A 16,285-nucleotide genomic window follows, 5' to 3' on the forward strand; every position below is an offset into this window, starting at 1 on the left:
TTGTGGGAAAGGATCACTTCCAGTATCACATATTGCCATTCAGCCTTGCATCATTCCCCCGGATCTTCACCAAGTGCCTGGCAGTGGTAGGAGCACACCTCAGATGTTAGGGGGTGCACATCTTCCCCTACTTGGATGATTGACTGGTCAAAAGCGCCACTCAGCAGGGGGCTCTTCGCTCCTTATTGACCATCCAGGTGCTACAATCTCTGGGGTTTGTCATTACCCCAAGTCCCACCTCAGCCCATCGCCAAACCTGGGCTTCATCAGGGCCAGTCTGGACATGGTTCAGGCCAAGGCGTTCCTGCCCCGCGATCGGGCACTTGCCTTATTGTCGCTGGCATGCTTGGTCTGCAGCCATCCACAGATTTTTGCTTGTCTGGTGCTTCGTCTTTTGAGTCATGTGGCTGGGTCTGTCCATGTCACCCCTTTGGCCTGCTTGTGCATGCCCAGGGCGAAAAGTGACAGCAGGCATCCCTGGACCTCGAAGCACATGTCTGCGTCATGCTGCCTCTCTAGGTCTCCCTGTCCTGGTGGGAGGATCTATCCAACTTGGAGCAGTGGGTCCCTTTTAGGCTCCCCCGCCTCCAGTGGTGCTTTCCACCAATGCCTCCCTCCTGGGTGAGGTGCGCATGTGGATGACCTCCACACGCAAGGTCTGTGGATGGCTCGGGAATCTGTCAATCAACTACCTGGAGCTTCGAGCGATTCACTATGCCCTTTGGGCATTTCAAGACTTTCTCCCTCAAGGCAGTCCGGATCTGGACAGACAATCAGGTAGCAATGTGGTTCATCAACAAACAGGGAGGCACTGGGTCGTTCCTCCTCTGTCAAGGGGAAGTACAGATTTGGTCCTGGGCTCTGTCGCAGGGCATGCTCCTGAGAATGATGTACCTAGCCGGAACAGAGAATATAGTGGTGGACCATCTGAGTCAAGTGTTCTGGCCACACGAGTGGTCGCTGAATCCAGCAGTGGCGGCCTGGATCTTCCACTGGTGGGGAACCCTGGACGTGGATCTCTTTGCCTCCCCCTACAATTGCAAAGTGAGCAAATTATGCTCCCTGTTCAGGATGGACAGACTTCCAGCCTGAGATGCCTTTGCCGGACATGGAGGCACAGGCCTCTTCCAGTGGTCATGAAGACTCTCTCTCTCTCTCTCTCTCTCTCTCTCTTGAAGCTCCAGCAGGACCAGGGGACCATGATTCTTGAGGCCCCTTATTGGCTTAGACAGGTCTGGTTCCCACTCCTTCGGGACCTGTCAGTCAGAGATCCCATCCATCTGGGGACCTCTCCTGATCTGATCACACAAGATCGGGGAAGGCTGTGCCATCCAAACCTCCGAGCATTGGCCTTGACAGCCTGGATGATGAGCATCTAGTCCTGCAGCTCCTAGACCTCTCTGATGACGTATCTCAGGTGTTGGTAGCTTCCAGGAAGCCTTCCACCAGGAAGTCTTATCGACTGAAGTAGAGGAGGTTCTCCATCTGGTGCGAGGGTCATATCTTGGATCCCCTTGCCTGCCCCACTCCGAGGTTGCTTGACTATCTGTGGCACCTCTTGGAGGCTGGGTTAAAAAGCAGCAGGTGTTCTCCTAGGACAGCAGGATGGTAGTCCTCAGGAAACCCACCTGCCACCTTGTGAAGTTGGGTTCTCCTGCATTTTGTTATCTTATTTTTCGCTCGTGAATTCTATGTTATGAGACCGAAGGAGGACCCCCGTGTGAATGCGTGACTAGTGGCATGCTTAGAGTGCCAGTCCAAGTTCTAGAAACTTTGACAAACGTTTTCCATGCCGGGATCCATCCGATGATGTAACCCATCTGTGAGGACTAACATCCTGCTGTCCTAGGAGAACATCTGTTATAGTAAGGAGCTCTGCTTTATACATATGCCAAAGTGCAGGACTCTTTATGACTTTATATTTATTTATTTATTTAAAGTTTTTACTATACTGACATTTATTGGAGACATCACATCGGTTTACATTGAAACATAACGGCAGCGGTGTTGCTTTACAGTGGAACAGGGTTGATAACAACAATAGCTAAGGGGGGGGGGGAGTAAGCCAGGGGGAACTGGGAGTGGAATTTATAGATTGTGGGATTTAGATTAACTATATGAATATCACAGACTATTTACAATGTTTATGCATATTAGCAGGTCATGGGGGTTGTTATGGGGGAAAGAGGTGGATAAGTTAGAAAGGGGGGTTTTTGAAAGGGATGGTGGCGGGGAGGGGGAAGCAGGCAATGGGTGGAGGTAGGGTGGAAGGAGGGGGAAGAGTGTGGGTCATGGGTATGCTTGTAAGAAAAGCCAAGTTTTTAGTTTTTGTTTGAATTTTTGTGGGCTGTGTTCTTGGTGAAGGTCGGTGGGCAGAGTATTCCATAGGGTGGGACCTACAATGGAGAGAGTTCGCTCTTTGGTGGAGTTATAGTAGGTAAGTTTGGGTGAGTGTGTGTTTAGGGTTGCTGAGTATTGGGATCGGTTGGGTCTGTTGGTGTTGTGGAAGGTGAGGGAGTTATTGAGCCATTGCATATTTTGGGTATGTAAGGTTTTGTGTATGATGTTGAGGGTGTTGTATTGGATGCGTTGTTGTATAGGGAGCCAGTGTAGGTCTTTGAGGATAGGGGTGATATGCTCGTTCCTGCGAGTGTTGGTGAGGATACGAGCGACTGAGTTCTGGAGCATTTGGAGTGGGGTGATGTAGATTTTGGGAAGGCCGAGGAGGAGTGAGTTGCAGTAATCGAGTTTTGTAAATATGGTTGATTGGAGCACTGTCCTGAAATCGTTGAATTGGAGGAGGGGTTTTAGTTTTTTAGTGTTTGTAGCTTAAAGTAACAGTCTTTCTTAGTAGTGCTAATGAATTTTTTAAGGTTGAGTTGGTCATCAATGATAACGCCAAGATTTCTTACATGATATGTAGTTGGGATTGAGGGAGGGAGGGAGGGAGTTGATTTGGGTGGCGGCGAAGGGATTCTGTTGGGGTGAAATTATCATGAATTCCGTTTTGGAGGTGTTGAGTGCAAGATTAAGGCTGATGAAGAGGTTGTTTATGGCGGAAAGAGAGGTTTCCCAGGTTTTGATTGCATTGGGTAGGGAGTCAGTGATAGAGATGATGATTTGTACGTCGTCTGCATAGATGAAATGTGTAAGACCAAGGGGCAGGAGGTATATATTGAATAAAGTCGAAGATAGCGATGAGCCTTGGAACTCCTTGGGGAAGGTTAATTGCTTTGGAGTCATGGTTACCTATTCTAACTTTATATTGTCTGTCTTTTAGATAGGAAGTGAACGAGTGGAATGGGGTACCTGAAATGCCAATTTCAGAGAGTCGGTCAAGTAGGATTTTATAGCTTATGGTATCAAAAGCCCAGGATATGTCTAGAAGTGCGAGGATGTATGAGTGACCTTTGTCTAGTCCTTGTGAGGAGGAGGGTTTCTGTATTGAAGTACTTACGGAAACCAAATTGTGATGGATAGAGGATATTATTATTTTCTAAGTAGTCAGTTGTAGGTTGATTATTTTTTCCAGAAGTTTTGATATGAAGGGAAGGTTGGAAATTGGACAGTAATTGGTCAGTTCAGTTGGGTCGAGCTTTGGTTTCTTTAGAATAGGTTTAACTAGTGCTTGTTTTAGTGAAGTGGGGACATGTCCCAGGGTGATTGATCAGTTTATGATGTGGGATAAAGGTTGTGCAATAGTGTTGGGAACAGAGAGAAGGAGTTTGGTGGGGATAGTGTCAGATGGGTGAGATGAGGGTTTCATTTTTTTTCAGAAGAGATTCTATTTCAGAAGGAGCGGTGGTCTTGAATGAGTTTAAGGAGGCTTGGGGGTGTTTCATGAGGGCCTTGGAGTGGGAAGAGGTGGTGGGGAAACGAGTCCTGGCATTTCGTAGCTGCTTGTTTGTCTGGCATGGGTGGGGGGGTGGGGGGGGGCGGTTTTGGTAAGGTCAGAGACGTAGTTGAATAGGGCTTTGGCACTGAAGTGAAAGTTATGGATGCATTGAGCATGGTAGTCTCATTTGGTTTTAAGGATGTTATCCCGGTATAAGTGTAGGAAGTATTTGTATTTGGCGAGTTGAGTGGGAGAGGGGTCTTTGTCCCAAATCCTTTCTTGTTTTCTAAGGTTGCGTTTTAGAGTCTTTAAGTCTGGAGAGTACCAGGGTTTTTTGGTGTTAGTGAAAGGGTTGAATTTTTTAAATTGTAATGGGCAGAGATTATCAGCAATATTGTTGGTGACGTGGTTCCAGGATGAGAGTGCAGAGTCTACGTCAGTCAAGTCTAGTTTGTCACGGTCATTGGTGAGGGCTGTAATCAGGTCATCGCTGGAGCGGGGCTTTCGAAACATAATTGTGTTGTGATTGGTGTTTGTGTTAGGGCTTACAGTTTATATATCTCCTCAAACACCTTCTGCAATCCAGTAACTGAAAAAACAGAGAACAAATTAGTCCATAGAGTTTGCTATGAATTAGAAACAAGTTTGCTGACTTGTTTCATTTCATTTATTATATTTCTGTGCCACTTAATCCCAAGAGCTCAAAGCAGAACACAATGCTACATAAAATACAAAATTACAGTACTTAACAGCAGTTTCAAAGATATGTACATCAGCTGCATAGCAGTGGTAGTAGATGCCTTACTTTTGTAATTACTTTCTCTAATAGTCAGAGGGCTTTGTGTTGATAAACATGATTATGATCTTTAATTTTGAGAGATTGTGACCAGTGCCAGAAACAGGAGAAAAGGTGAGGCGATGTCTCTCAAAACCAGAGATCGTAGGTATCTATTATGTACCATTAGAATGATTGTAATCTGAGCTGAACCAGTGTTTGGATTAAGTTCTCCTAAGTGTCTAATACAGTCCTTCTTTTGTTGGGTTCTAGTACGTGCACTGGAGAAAGCAAAATCAAGCGCCCAACTGCAGGCCAACTATTCATCCTCGGAAAACAGCCTGTACACCAATGCCAAGGGCAGCACCATCTCTGCCTTTGATGGTGGCTCCGACTCCAGCTCCGAGTCTGAACCTGAGGAACCCCAAAGCAGAAAGAAAATACGAATGGAAGCAAGCTAAACATTTGGCAATAAACTGGCTGTTTGGTTCAACCTCTTGTCATCGCCTTTTAAGTTCGATAGCCCCCTCTTCCTCCTCAAAAGCTGTTTAAAGACTTTATTTTTCCCCTTTTAGTAGAGGCTCTTGGACTGCTTCTTTGATTCCCTCCCTCCTCCTCCTCCTCCTCCTCTTTGAAACCAATTCATTTTTTTAAACAAAACTGTGTCTTGTTTCGGCAGCTTTCATATTGAGGACTAACCTTGTTGCACTTGAATTTGTGCAGCAGCTAAACATATTGCCATCTAGGCCCACAGACCATATCGAGAACAAATATTCAGGTGCTGCATCAGTTTTACTAAACAGAACTTCAGTGCTAAGTTCATTTGATAGACTTTGTGAATCTGTGAACAGAGAGATTTTTAGGAGAAGACATATTTTAAGTAAATTAAATTTGCCCTGCAAATTAGTATTCTTATTTTTTTCTACTTTTAATTACACATGTGGGGTGGAGGGGTGGGGCTGGTGTAGGGAAGATGGATGGAATTGATTGAAACCAAATTGTACCTTTTTCCTCCTGTTTACATACAGCACTACGTGTTTCAAGAGAGGGAGAATTCAGTTTTTTGTTTTTTTGTTTTTGTTTTTTAAATGGAAGAGAGAAAGCTGAAATAATTGAGGAGGTAAATGAAGTCTGCTTCATTGCCAGTCATAGACTGGGTGAAGCTGTTTTTATTTATTATGGATACGTCAGCTCCTTAACTTGCATATTTCTCTGGGGAACTGCGGCACCCATAGGGCGCGGTGCTTTTTGTATCTTGTGTGATGATGTGTTGATAATATTTATGTCCTGCTGCTGATGTTGAAACTTAACCAAACTCTCACTCAGCTGATGACGTTCGCATGCGGAATTCTACAGATTCATAAAGTAATGATCAAATCTTTGTTATTTTGTTTGTGTGTGCAGATATAGCAGACTGATTATTTTATGTACATACACCACGAACATTGTACCTGGTACTAGTAACAGCTGATCCCACATATGAAAATGTATTAGATTTTTCTGATTTTTGGCTAAACAGAGTTGGAATAAATAGCCACTTGGCTCTGAAATTGTTCACCATTTTTATTTTTTGAAGGGGAGGGTGGGAGGATTGTTTGTGTGTACTTCTGTCCTTTTTTTCTTCTTTCCAGTTACTGGCATTTGCTGAAATAGTGTACACAATGTAGATTTGTCTGTTAATGTTTGATTCCATTCCATGGAAATAAAAGGTATGTTGTACATACTGCCCAAGAATTGTCTTGCAAGTTAAGGCTTACCTTTACTATAAGACTATAAATAAAAACTTATTTTATCCTTGTAAAATGGTGTCATTTTTTCATAGTTGACTCTGTTACTATTTTGCATCTGTTAGAATTAGGAATCTGTATAATGGACCTTTTATGTGTGACACTGCACTATCCAAAATTTCTCCCCTGTCTTATGCTTAATTAGTAACTGTGGCTCACATGAACAGCAGGCAAGCGTAAAGGCCACATTTCTAGTGCCATGCTTTCTTAGGGGAGAGGTGTTGGGCAAATTGTAGGTGGTCTATGCAATGAGTGGCGATTAGTGCTTTTCAACAGTTTTTGTATATATCCTGATCTTGCTGACTCTGTATCCACATGATAAGAACATAAGATATGCTATACTGGATCAGACCAAGGGTCCATCAAGCTCAGTATCCTTCTCCAAAAGTGGCTAATCCAAGTTACAAGTACCTGGGAAGTACCCAAGCATTAAAGAGTTCCCATGCTACTAATGTCAGCAACAAGCAATAGCTATTTCCTATTGATTAATAGCAGTTTATGGACCTTTTTTAAACCCAGCCACACTAACTTCCTTAACCACATCCCCTGGCAAAAAAAAAAAAGAATTTTCTCAAGTTGTTTTAAATGTGCTACTTGCTAACTTCATAGGGTGCCCCCTAGTCCTTGTATTATCCAAAAGAGTAAATAACCAATGCACATTTACCCATTCAAGTCCTTTCATGATTTTGTAGATCTCTTAGCCGTCTCTTCTCCAAGCTGATCAGCCCTAACTTCTTTAGCCTTTCCTCATAGGGGAGCTGTTCCATGCCCTTTATCACTTTGGGCGCCCTTCTCTGTACTTTATCCAGTATAATAATATCTTTTTTTGAGATATGGTGACCAGAATTGTACACACTATTCAAGGTGCTGTATCACCATGGAGCGATAGAGGCATTATGACATCCAACGTTGTATTTGCCATTCTCTTCCTAATAATTTCTAAAATTGATGGCTTTTTTTGACCGCCATAGCAAACTGAACCAACGATTTCGATGTAATATCAACTATGGTGCCCAGATCTTTTTTTCTGGCTGTCAATTCCTAATATGGAACCTAACATCATGTAGCTACAGCATGGGTTATTTTTCCCTATATGCATCACCTTGCATTGTCCACATATTTCACCTGCAATATGGATGCCCAATCTTACAGTTTCACAAGGTCCTCCTGCAATTTATCACAATCCACTTGTGACTTAACTACTCTGAATAATTTTGTGTCAAACTCACTCGTCGTACCCCTTTCCAGATCATTTATAAATATATTTAAACGCACCAGTCCAAGTACAGATCCCTGATGCTCTCCTCTCTTTACCTTTTTCCACTATGGAAACAGACCATTTAATCCTCCTCTGTTTCCTGCGTTTTAACCAATTTGCAATCCACAAAAGGATCTCCTCATATCCCATTTCTTTTTAGTTTTCTTATAGGCCTCTCATGAGGACTTTGTCAAAGACTTCTGAAAATCCAAATACACCACTTCTCCTAGGACAAGCAGGATGGTTGTCCTCACATGTGGGTGACATCATCAGATGGAGCCTGGCACGGAAAACTTTTGTCAAAGTTTCTAGAGACTTTGGCAGACTGAGCATGCCCAACCTGCTGTTATCCGCGCATCCATGTGAGATCCCCCTTCAGTCTCTTCTTTTCCGCGGTGCAGTAGCCTCGCAGTTGTGGAGCTCCAATCCCTTGAAGCATTGTTTTGCGTTTTTCGGTGGGTTTTTTTCCCCCTTTCTACGTCGGGTCCCCCTTCGCATTCTGTTCCCTGTCGGTCATCGACCGTACGCCGACCTCTTTTTCCAATGGTGTCATTGAGTTTGACAGTGCCCCCAGTGCCCATGGACAATGTCCATCACGGATCCACATGAGGTTTGCATCCTCTGCCTGGGGGCCTCACAAGGCGTCAGAGGTTGTCGTTTGTGCGACCAAATGACCCCCAAAGGGTATCATGCTCGCCTGGACAAAATGGAGAAACTTTTTGGCTTTTCAAAACCGTCCACTTTGGCGTCTGTATCCTCCACGCTTAAGGACCAAGGGGAACCGTCCCCATTTTTCCCCCTGCTGGTCCCGCTCTCCAGTACCCCTAAGGATCGTGGAGTGGGAGATTGAGCCTCAGCCTTCCATACTCGCAACCCTGCTAGAGCGTCTGGACGTCCTTGGTACCCTACTGATGCAACCAGTGCCCGAGAGGCCCCTGATGCTTCCTCGCCCACTAATGCCCTCCACTGGAGCAATCCCAATTCCTGGGTCCTCCGAGGAGGATGAGGCCATGGGGATGGGGTGCCCATGCCCATGGTTCCCCAGGCCGCCACCGGTCCCGTCCCGTCCCCCTGTGTACAATGGCAGATGCCCCCCTCGATGTTTGAGGGCCCATCGATGCTGTCTGTGCCTCCACGGCCCTCCATGCTTTTGGGGCCCAGGCCTGGTGCCCCTCCTGCTCCCCGCCCTTGGCATCCAGACCCTAGTGAGGAGGAGGGCCCCTATGACCCGTGGGGCAATGACTCCTTGGACGCATTGTTAGAACTCCCCAACGAACCCTTCTCAGAGCCTTCACACCCCCCCCCCCCTCCCCGAGGACCTATTTTTCGCCATCCCCTTCCAACTCCTGTTGGAGGAGGACTCCCGTCATAAGATGCTGGAGGTCCTCGAGTTCATAGATGCTCCCAAAGAGGTCATGGTGGTGCCGGTCCACAACATCTTTAAAAGCTCCTTCTCCGCCTGTGGGAACATCAGTGTCTGTGGTCCCGGTGAACAGGGAAGCTGATGCGACTTACATGTTCAACAGGCAGTGGGCTTTGAACAGTGGCACTTACCCCACCAGTCTGCGGTGGTGAAGTCCGCACTCAAAAAGGCCAGACACTCCAGGATACATGCTTCTGCCCCCGCCGGGGTGTGAACACCGGGCACTCTGACATTGGGAGAAAGATGTTTCAGGGGGTGATGCTGGTGGCCCGTATTGCGGCTTACCAGCTGTACATGACACAATATGACCGCAGCTTGGGGAAGCAAGTCAAGATTTTGCGGAGAACCTCCCGCAGCAACAGCAGGAGTCCCTGACGGCCCTCGCTACGCTGGGCCTGGAAGCAGGTAGACACGAGATCAGGTTGACCTACGATGTCTTTGAGACTGCAGCCCACCTAGCCGCCAGGGCGTCTGTGCCAGGTGGCTGGCTTGGCTCAGAGCCTTCGACCTTCGTCCAGAGGTGCAGGACAGACTTGCGGACCTCCCCTACACAGGAGAGAACCTGTTTGGGGACAAGGTAAAAGAAGTCATGGTGCAAGGATCAGCATGATACTCTTCAGCAACTCTCCGCCAGCCCCTCCGAGGGCCCTTCTACCTCCAGAAGGTCTTCCAGGCCGGGCCCTCGCAAACCCTTCTACCGGCCAAGGAAATACTTCCCTTCAGCTGCCCGTACTCAGCCACCTCGGCCCAGTCCCAGAGGCTGAGGCAGACAACAATGGGTACCAAGTCCCCAACCAGCCCCCTAGCAGGGCCCATCTGCCGGTTTTTGACTGGTGGCAAGGGGGCTCGAGCCAAACGCTAGTTGCCATGGCGGCCGATTTCCCGCAGTCGGTGGCAGGCTCCTCTGCTTCACCTGCCGCTGGGAAACGATCACTTCAGACAGTTGGGTCGTCTCCATTGTCCGCCAGGGCTACTGCCTAAACTTCAGCAGGCTCCCAGAGGCTGCTCTTCCATGTCCATCGTGGGATTTGTCTGCCCATCAGGTCGTCCTCCAATCGGAACTTTCCGCCCTTCTAGCGGCAGGCGCAGTAGAACTGGTTCCCCGCGAACAGTGGGGACCCGGCTTCTACTCTAGGTACTTCCTCATTCCAAAGAGGAACGGTGGCCTGTGCCCCATCCTCTACCTAAGGGTGCTGAACTGTTTTCTCATAAGAGTAAAAATCAAGATGGTCTCTCTGGGCATGCTGATTCCGCTCCTCCAAAGAGGAGACTGGCTCTGCTCCCTTGGCTTGAAGGAGGTTTACGCCCATATTGCAATTGGCCCCAGCCACAGAGAGGTACCTCCGCTTTCTGGTGGGATCGGCACATTTTCTGTACAAAGTGCTGCCCTTTGAGCTGGCATCAGCCTCACACGTCTTCACAAAATGCTTGGCGGTGGTGGCTGCCTACCTCAGGTGTTGCTCGGTCCACATCTTTCCATACCTGGATGACTGGCCGATTCACACTCCAGGGCCAGGAACACTCTAGTCTTGACGGTCAACACTTTACAGACTCTGGGATTCTTATCAGCTTCCCCAAGTCACAACTCAATCCATCTCCACGGCTGGACTTCATTGGTGCCAGGTTGAATATGGCACAAGCAAAGGCTTTTCTGCCCAGGGGTTGAGCGGTCCCCCTCTCATCGCTGGCTACCCTCGTTCGCAACAAAGTGACTGTACCAGCCTGTCTGCTGCTCCACCTGCTGGGCCATATGGCGGCCTCGGTCCACGTGACCCCCTTGGCCCGCCTCCGCATGAGGGACCTGCCGTGGGCCTTGCGATGTCAATGGCAGCAGGCATCTCAGGATTTGGAAGCGCCAGTGATGGTCACAGATCCTCTCCATCTCTCCCTAGCTTGGTTGGAAGCCCTGCCCAATCTGGAAATAGGACTCCCATTTCAGCCTTCCCCACCCCAGGTGACCCTCACCACAAATGGCCTACATACTCAGGCAGGGCCGTTGGACTGTGGCCGAGTCCCGTTGCTAGATACATTTTCTGGAGATGCAGGCGATCCAGTATGCCCTGTGGGCCTTCCAGGACTGGCTCTTCTCCAAAGTCGTCCTCATCAGAACGGACAACCAAGTGGTGATATGGTACATTTAACAAGCAGGGAGGCATGGGTTTCTTCCCCTTCTGCCAGGAGGCGTTGCACGTCTGGGATTAGGCCCTCTCCAAGGGAATATATCTGTGAGCCACATACTTTCCAGACCACCTAAACACGTTGGCGGACCCCCTCAGCCGTTCCTTCCAACCACATGAGTGGTCCGTGGACCCGGCGATACCAGCCAGTCTATTCCACTGCTAGGGCACGCCGGACATGGACCTGTATGCCTCTCCCCACAATCACAACGTGAGCATGTTCTGCTCCCTGATCCCGTGGAAGGGCCATCTGGCCTGCGACGCCTTCTCCCTTCACCGGGGGCAAGGCCTTCTGTACGCGTAACAATAAGTTCCGCTCCTCTCGAAGACTGATGAAGCTGCAAGAGGATGGGGGGGGACCATGATTCTGATGGCACCGTCCTGGCCAAGGCAGGTGTGGTTTCCTCTGCTCCAGGACCTGCCCATGAGTGCACTGGTTCAACTGGGGGACGGCCCCTGACCTCCTATCACAGAACCAAGGCACCTTCCGCCATTCGAACCTCCGGGCCCTGGCCTTCTCGGCGTGGATGTTGAGCGCATGATCCTCCAGTCTCTGCAGCTCTCGGATGGGGTCTCCAGGGTCTTGATTGAATCCCGGAAACCTTTCACTCTGAAGTCTTACAGCTTAAAGTGGAAACGTTTCTCCACCAGATGCGGGGACCACAGACTGGACCCTTTCTTCTGCCCGCTCCCCCGCCTGCTGGATTATCTGTGGCATTTGTTCGAGTCTGGCCTCCAGACCAGCTCGGTCCAAGTACACCTCAGCGCCTACCACCAGGGGTTTGCTGGGGCATCCATTTCAGTCCAGCCACTGGTCGGATGCTTCATTTCATTTTCATTTCATTTATTAAAATGTATTAATCGCCTAACACAAACAGGCCTAGGTGATGTACAACATAAACGTACATAATAAATATGTAATTTAACATGTACATAACACACAAAATCATTAGTTTCACAGAAACCAGAATAACCAATACCATCCGGTGAAATCAATAATTATTGACTCTCAATTATGCGGGGCCAAGGTCAACTGAAGCCCCCGCTTTGCCTGCCGGCAACCCCGAGGAATCTCAACATCGTCCTGGCAAGGCTCATGTGGCATCCATTCGAGCTTCAAATCCTGTGACCTGAAGTTCCTCACCTGGAAAGTTGTGTGCCTGGTGATGATAACTTCCACTCGCAGGGTTAGTGAGATCCAAGTCCTAGTTACGTTCGTTCCCTACATGAAATTCTTACATGATTGTGTAGTGCTGCGCACACATCCAAAATTTCTACCCAAGGTGGTGACTGCTTTTCACATCAACCAGTCAATCATCCAACCTACATTCTTCCCACGGCCTCACTCGCACCCAGGGGAACATGCTCTCCATGCCCTAGACTGCAAGCGGGCGCTCGCTTTCTACTTAGATTGTACAGCCAGCTCTTTGTGTCTTTTGACACCAACAGGCTCGGAACAGCAATGGGAAAGCAGACCCTATCCAACTGGCTAGCAGATTGCATTGCCTTCTGCTACGAGTAAGCAGGCCTCCAGCTGGCTGGCAGGGTGAAGGCTCACTATGTGCGGGCTACGGCGGAGTCAGTGGCCCATCTGCATGCGGACCCTGTTGCTGATATCTGCAGGGCTGTGACCTGGAGTTCTCTCCATACGTTCACAGCCCATTACTGTCTTGACAGGGATAGTCACCAGGACAGCACTTTTGGCCAGTCTGTTCTGCGCAATCTATTCTAATCCTGAACCCAACTGTTCTCATTGTGCCTTTGGTGAGGCCAGACTGTCCCTGTTTCCCACAGTGCCGCAGTTGTGTTGTGCCTGTTGGCACCTTCTTCAACTACTGTGGGTCCCTCTGTTCACAGGAGGCAGTCTGGAACTCTGTAATCACCCACATGTGAGGACTACCATCCTGCTTGTCCTAGGGGAAAGTGCAGTTGCTTACCTATAACAGATGTTCTCCTAGGACAGCAGGATGTTAATCCCCAGGAATCCCGCCTGCCTTCCCACGATGTTGGGTTCACCTTCATTTTGTTTTATTTTTTCGCTCTTATTTTGCTATCTTACGAGACTGAAGGGGGACCTTGCGTGGAAGTGCGGATAGCAGCAGGCTGGGCATGCTCAGTCTGCCAAAGTTTCCCATGTCGGGCTCTATCTGATGATGTCACCCACATGTGAGGACTAACATCCTGCTGTCCTAAGAGAACACCTATTATAGGTAAGCAACTGTGCTATATACTGGTTCGCCTTTATCCACATGTTTATTCACCCCTTCAAAAAAAATGTAGCAGATTTGTGAGGTAAGACTTCCCTTGTGGCTGTGTCCCATTAAATCATATCTATAGGTTCTGTAATTTTATTCTTTATAATAGTTTCCACGATTTTTCCCAGCATTGAAGTCAGGTTCATCGCTCTATAGTTTCCTGGATCACCTCAGGAGCCTTTTTTAAAGATCCGGGTTAGATTGGCCACCTTCCAGTCTTCAGGTATAACAGATTATTTTAATGATAGGTTACAAATTAATTGTAATAGATCTGAAATTTCATTTTTTAAATTCTTTCAGAACAAGGCAGTGTATACCATCTGTTCCAGGTGCTTTACTGCTCGTCAGTTTGTCAATGTGGCCTACTACATCTTCCAAGTTCACCATGATTTGGTTCAGTTCATCTGAATCATCATCCTTAAACTGTCTTTGGAACAAGTATTTCCTAAACATCCTCAACAGTAAACACCGAAGCAAAGAATTAATTTAGTCTTTCCGCAATGGCCTTATCTTACCTATGTGTCCCTTTAACCTCTCGATCATCTAACAGTCCAAACTATTCCCTTGCAAGCTTCCTGCCTCTATTTTAAAAAAAAAATTATTATGAGTTTTTGCCTTTATGACCTTCTTTTCAAATTCTCTCTTAGCCTATCTTATCAATGTTTTACATTTAACCTGCCAATGCTTATGCCTCCTTGTCCATCGTGGGATTTGTCTGCCCATCAGGTCGTCCTCCAATCGGAACTTTCCACCCTTCTAGTGGCAGGCGCAGTAGAACTGGTTCCCCGCGAACAGTGTCAAGAGGGCATAAATGGCAGGTGCCAGAACAAAATATAGATACAAATTTATTGACAAGTAGAAGCCCAATTATATTTAACACTTTTCTATACTGATATTCATGAAAAAAGATTCATATCAAATCTGTTTACATTGAACATAGGGACTAACTAATTAACCATAAAACAAGAAGGCAAAAAGTTACATATAACAAGGAGAAAGAACTTGGGGGGGGCGGGGGCTAGAGTAGCCGGGAAGCAGAAGGACAGCATAACTGGGAGGAACTATATACTGAGACTAGGCGGGGCGTCTAGTCAGGTGAGCGGAGTCTGGTTGAGTGGAATATTGACATTTTAGTAATTATATGTATAAGTATAGGTTTTTGGGTGCAAGTAATCATATCTGTAGCCTTCTAACACATGGATTCACTCATTAAAGAAGAATTAAATATATATATAGCTTGTAAGATTTAAACATCATGCTTCAATGAGGTAAAATATTTAATAATCCTACATTGAAAAGAATGTAGCTGTTGGCCCATACAGTTCATGCTATGAAGCAACCAAAGTACTGTAGTTCATAAAAGAGACAGTTATAATGAAACAGGAGAAACAAAGGTTGACCTGTTGATATCTTGGCAAAAATTGCTCTATATATTGACACCTAGTTTTTAATCTTCTTTGCATCATTAAACAGCACAATTATTCTTTTTATTTCTGCAAGGGTTTGGTTAAATACTGCTGTTCTGTCACAGTAGTTACAACTCACCATCTTCAAACATCATGAAATGCTGTTTTTCTATTTGGTGGTGACAAAATAGAAGAGATTTTTTTTAATCCACTTTTCCCCCCACCAAGAGCAAACTGTAACCATATCTAGAGGGTCTTGGTTAGTGCTGGCCTCCAAATGCATAGATTTTATGTGTGCTCTTTCAAAATTTTTCTGAAAAGCAGGCAGAATTGTAGGGGGTCATTTACAAAGCCAGGATAATATATTGGGGGAAGGGATTCTCACGCTATTTCATCCCTCCCTGGGAAAATATGGCAGCGATATTGTAGTGTTATTTTCTTACAAAAAAAACTCCGCAAGGCAGGCTCTAACCATGCAATGACAGGCCACTGAACACAGGCCTACATTGGTTTAAAGGACGCAGAGGCCAAAAAATCCCCACCCCCAGGAAATTGTAGAAATTCTAGCTAGACCCTGCCCATCCCCTGCCACCATCTCCAGGTGGTGTGAGACCAAAAAGTTCAAAAAATTAAAATGTCATGCAGCGATGTCCCATCCCCCTTCCTACCCTCTCCCCACCAAAGGGGCCCCAGAACCCCCATACCTTTGAGAATAGTTGGTGGTGCGGTAGTGACCTGGAGTGCCCCCTAGCTGTGGGCCCGGTCAATTCCAGGGCCTATTGTAGATGCAAGATGAGGTGTGGAGCCTCACTAGACCCAAGGGAGGGAGAAGTGTGAAATGTCTGATGATGGGTGGGAGGGTATTTTAAAGTTTAAAAAAAATGTACACTCTAGCGGAAAGGCACAATAGGGTAGATATGATAAAGAAATTTAAATATCTCAATGGTTTCCATGCACAGGAGGCAAGCCACTTTCAACAGACAGGAGGCTCTAGAATGAGGGGTGATGGATGATGGTGTAAGGGGGTAGACTCAGAAGTAATCTTAAGAAATATTTCTTTACAGTGAGGGTTGTGGATGCATGAAACAGCCTTCCATTGGGGGTGGTGGAGACAAACAGTATCTGAATTCAAGAAAGCATGGGATAAATACAGGGGATCTCTAAGAGTGATGGAAATTATAAAGCTAAATTAATTGGGTGGATGGGCAGACTAGATGGTTTCTTAAAGGTTTTCATTGTTGTGACTTTTTTCATTAGGTTTATTAAAGCCTTCAGACCAGCTACTTTCATAATCTTGCATTTTCTTTTTGCCACTGCATAATCTAAGTTTACCTTTTCTTTCCCTATTTTCCCAGTGATGATGTTTATT

At 46.8% G+C, this 16,285-nt stretch overlaps 1 protein-coding gene across 1 annotated transcript in view; it reads left to right on the top strand.

Moving 5' to 3' along the window:
- The window catches only part of MAX (MYC associated factor X), a 157,209-nt gene extending 151,679 nt beyond the window's left edge, over positions 1-5,530 (top strand). The window contains exon 4 of the mRNA XM_029598891.1: positions 4,884-5,530. Within this exon, the coding sequence (XP_029454751.1) occupies positions 4,884-5,071 (188 nt within the window). The 3' untranslated portion in view covers positions 5,072-5,530. The remainder of the gene's footprint in view (positions 1-4,883) is intronic.
- The last annotated feature ends 10,755 nt before the right edge of the window (positions 5,531-16,285 follow it).

The sequence above is a fragment of the Rhinatrema bivittatum genome, chromosome 4 (assembly GCF_901001135.1).
Source record: "Rhinatrema bivittatum chromosome 4, aRhiBiv1.1, whole genome shotgun sequence".
In the NCBI taxonomy this organism is placed as follows: domain Eukaryota; kingdom Metazoa; phylum Chordata; class Amphibia; order Gymnophiona; family Rhinatrematidae; genus Rhinatrema; species Rhinatrema bivittatum.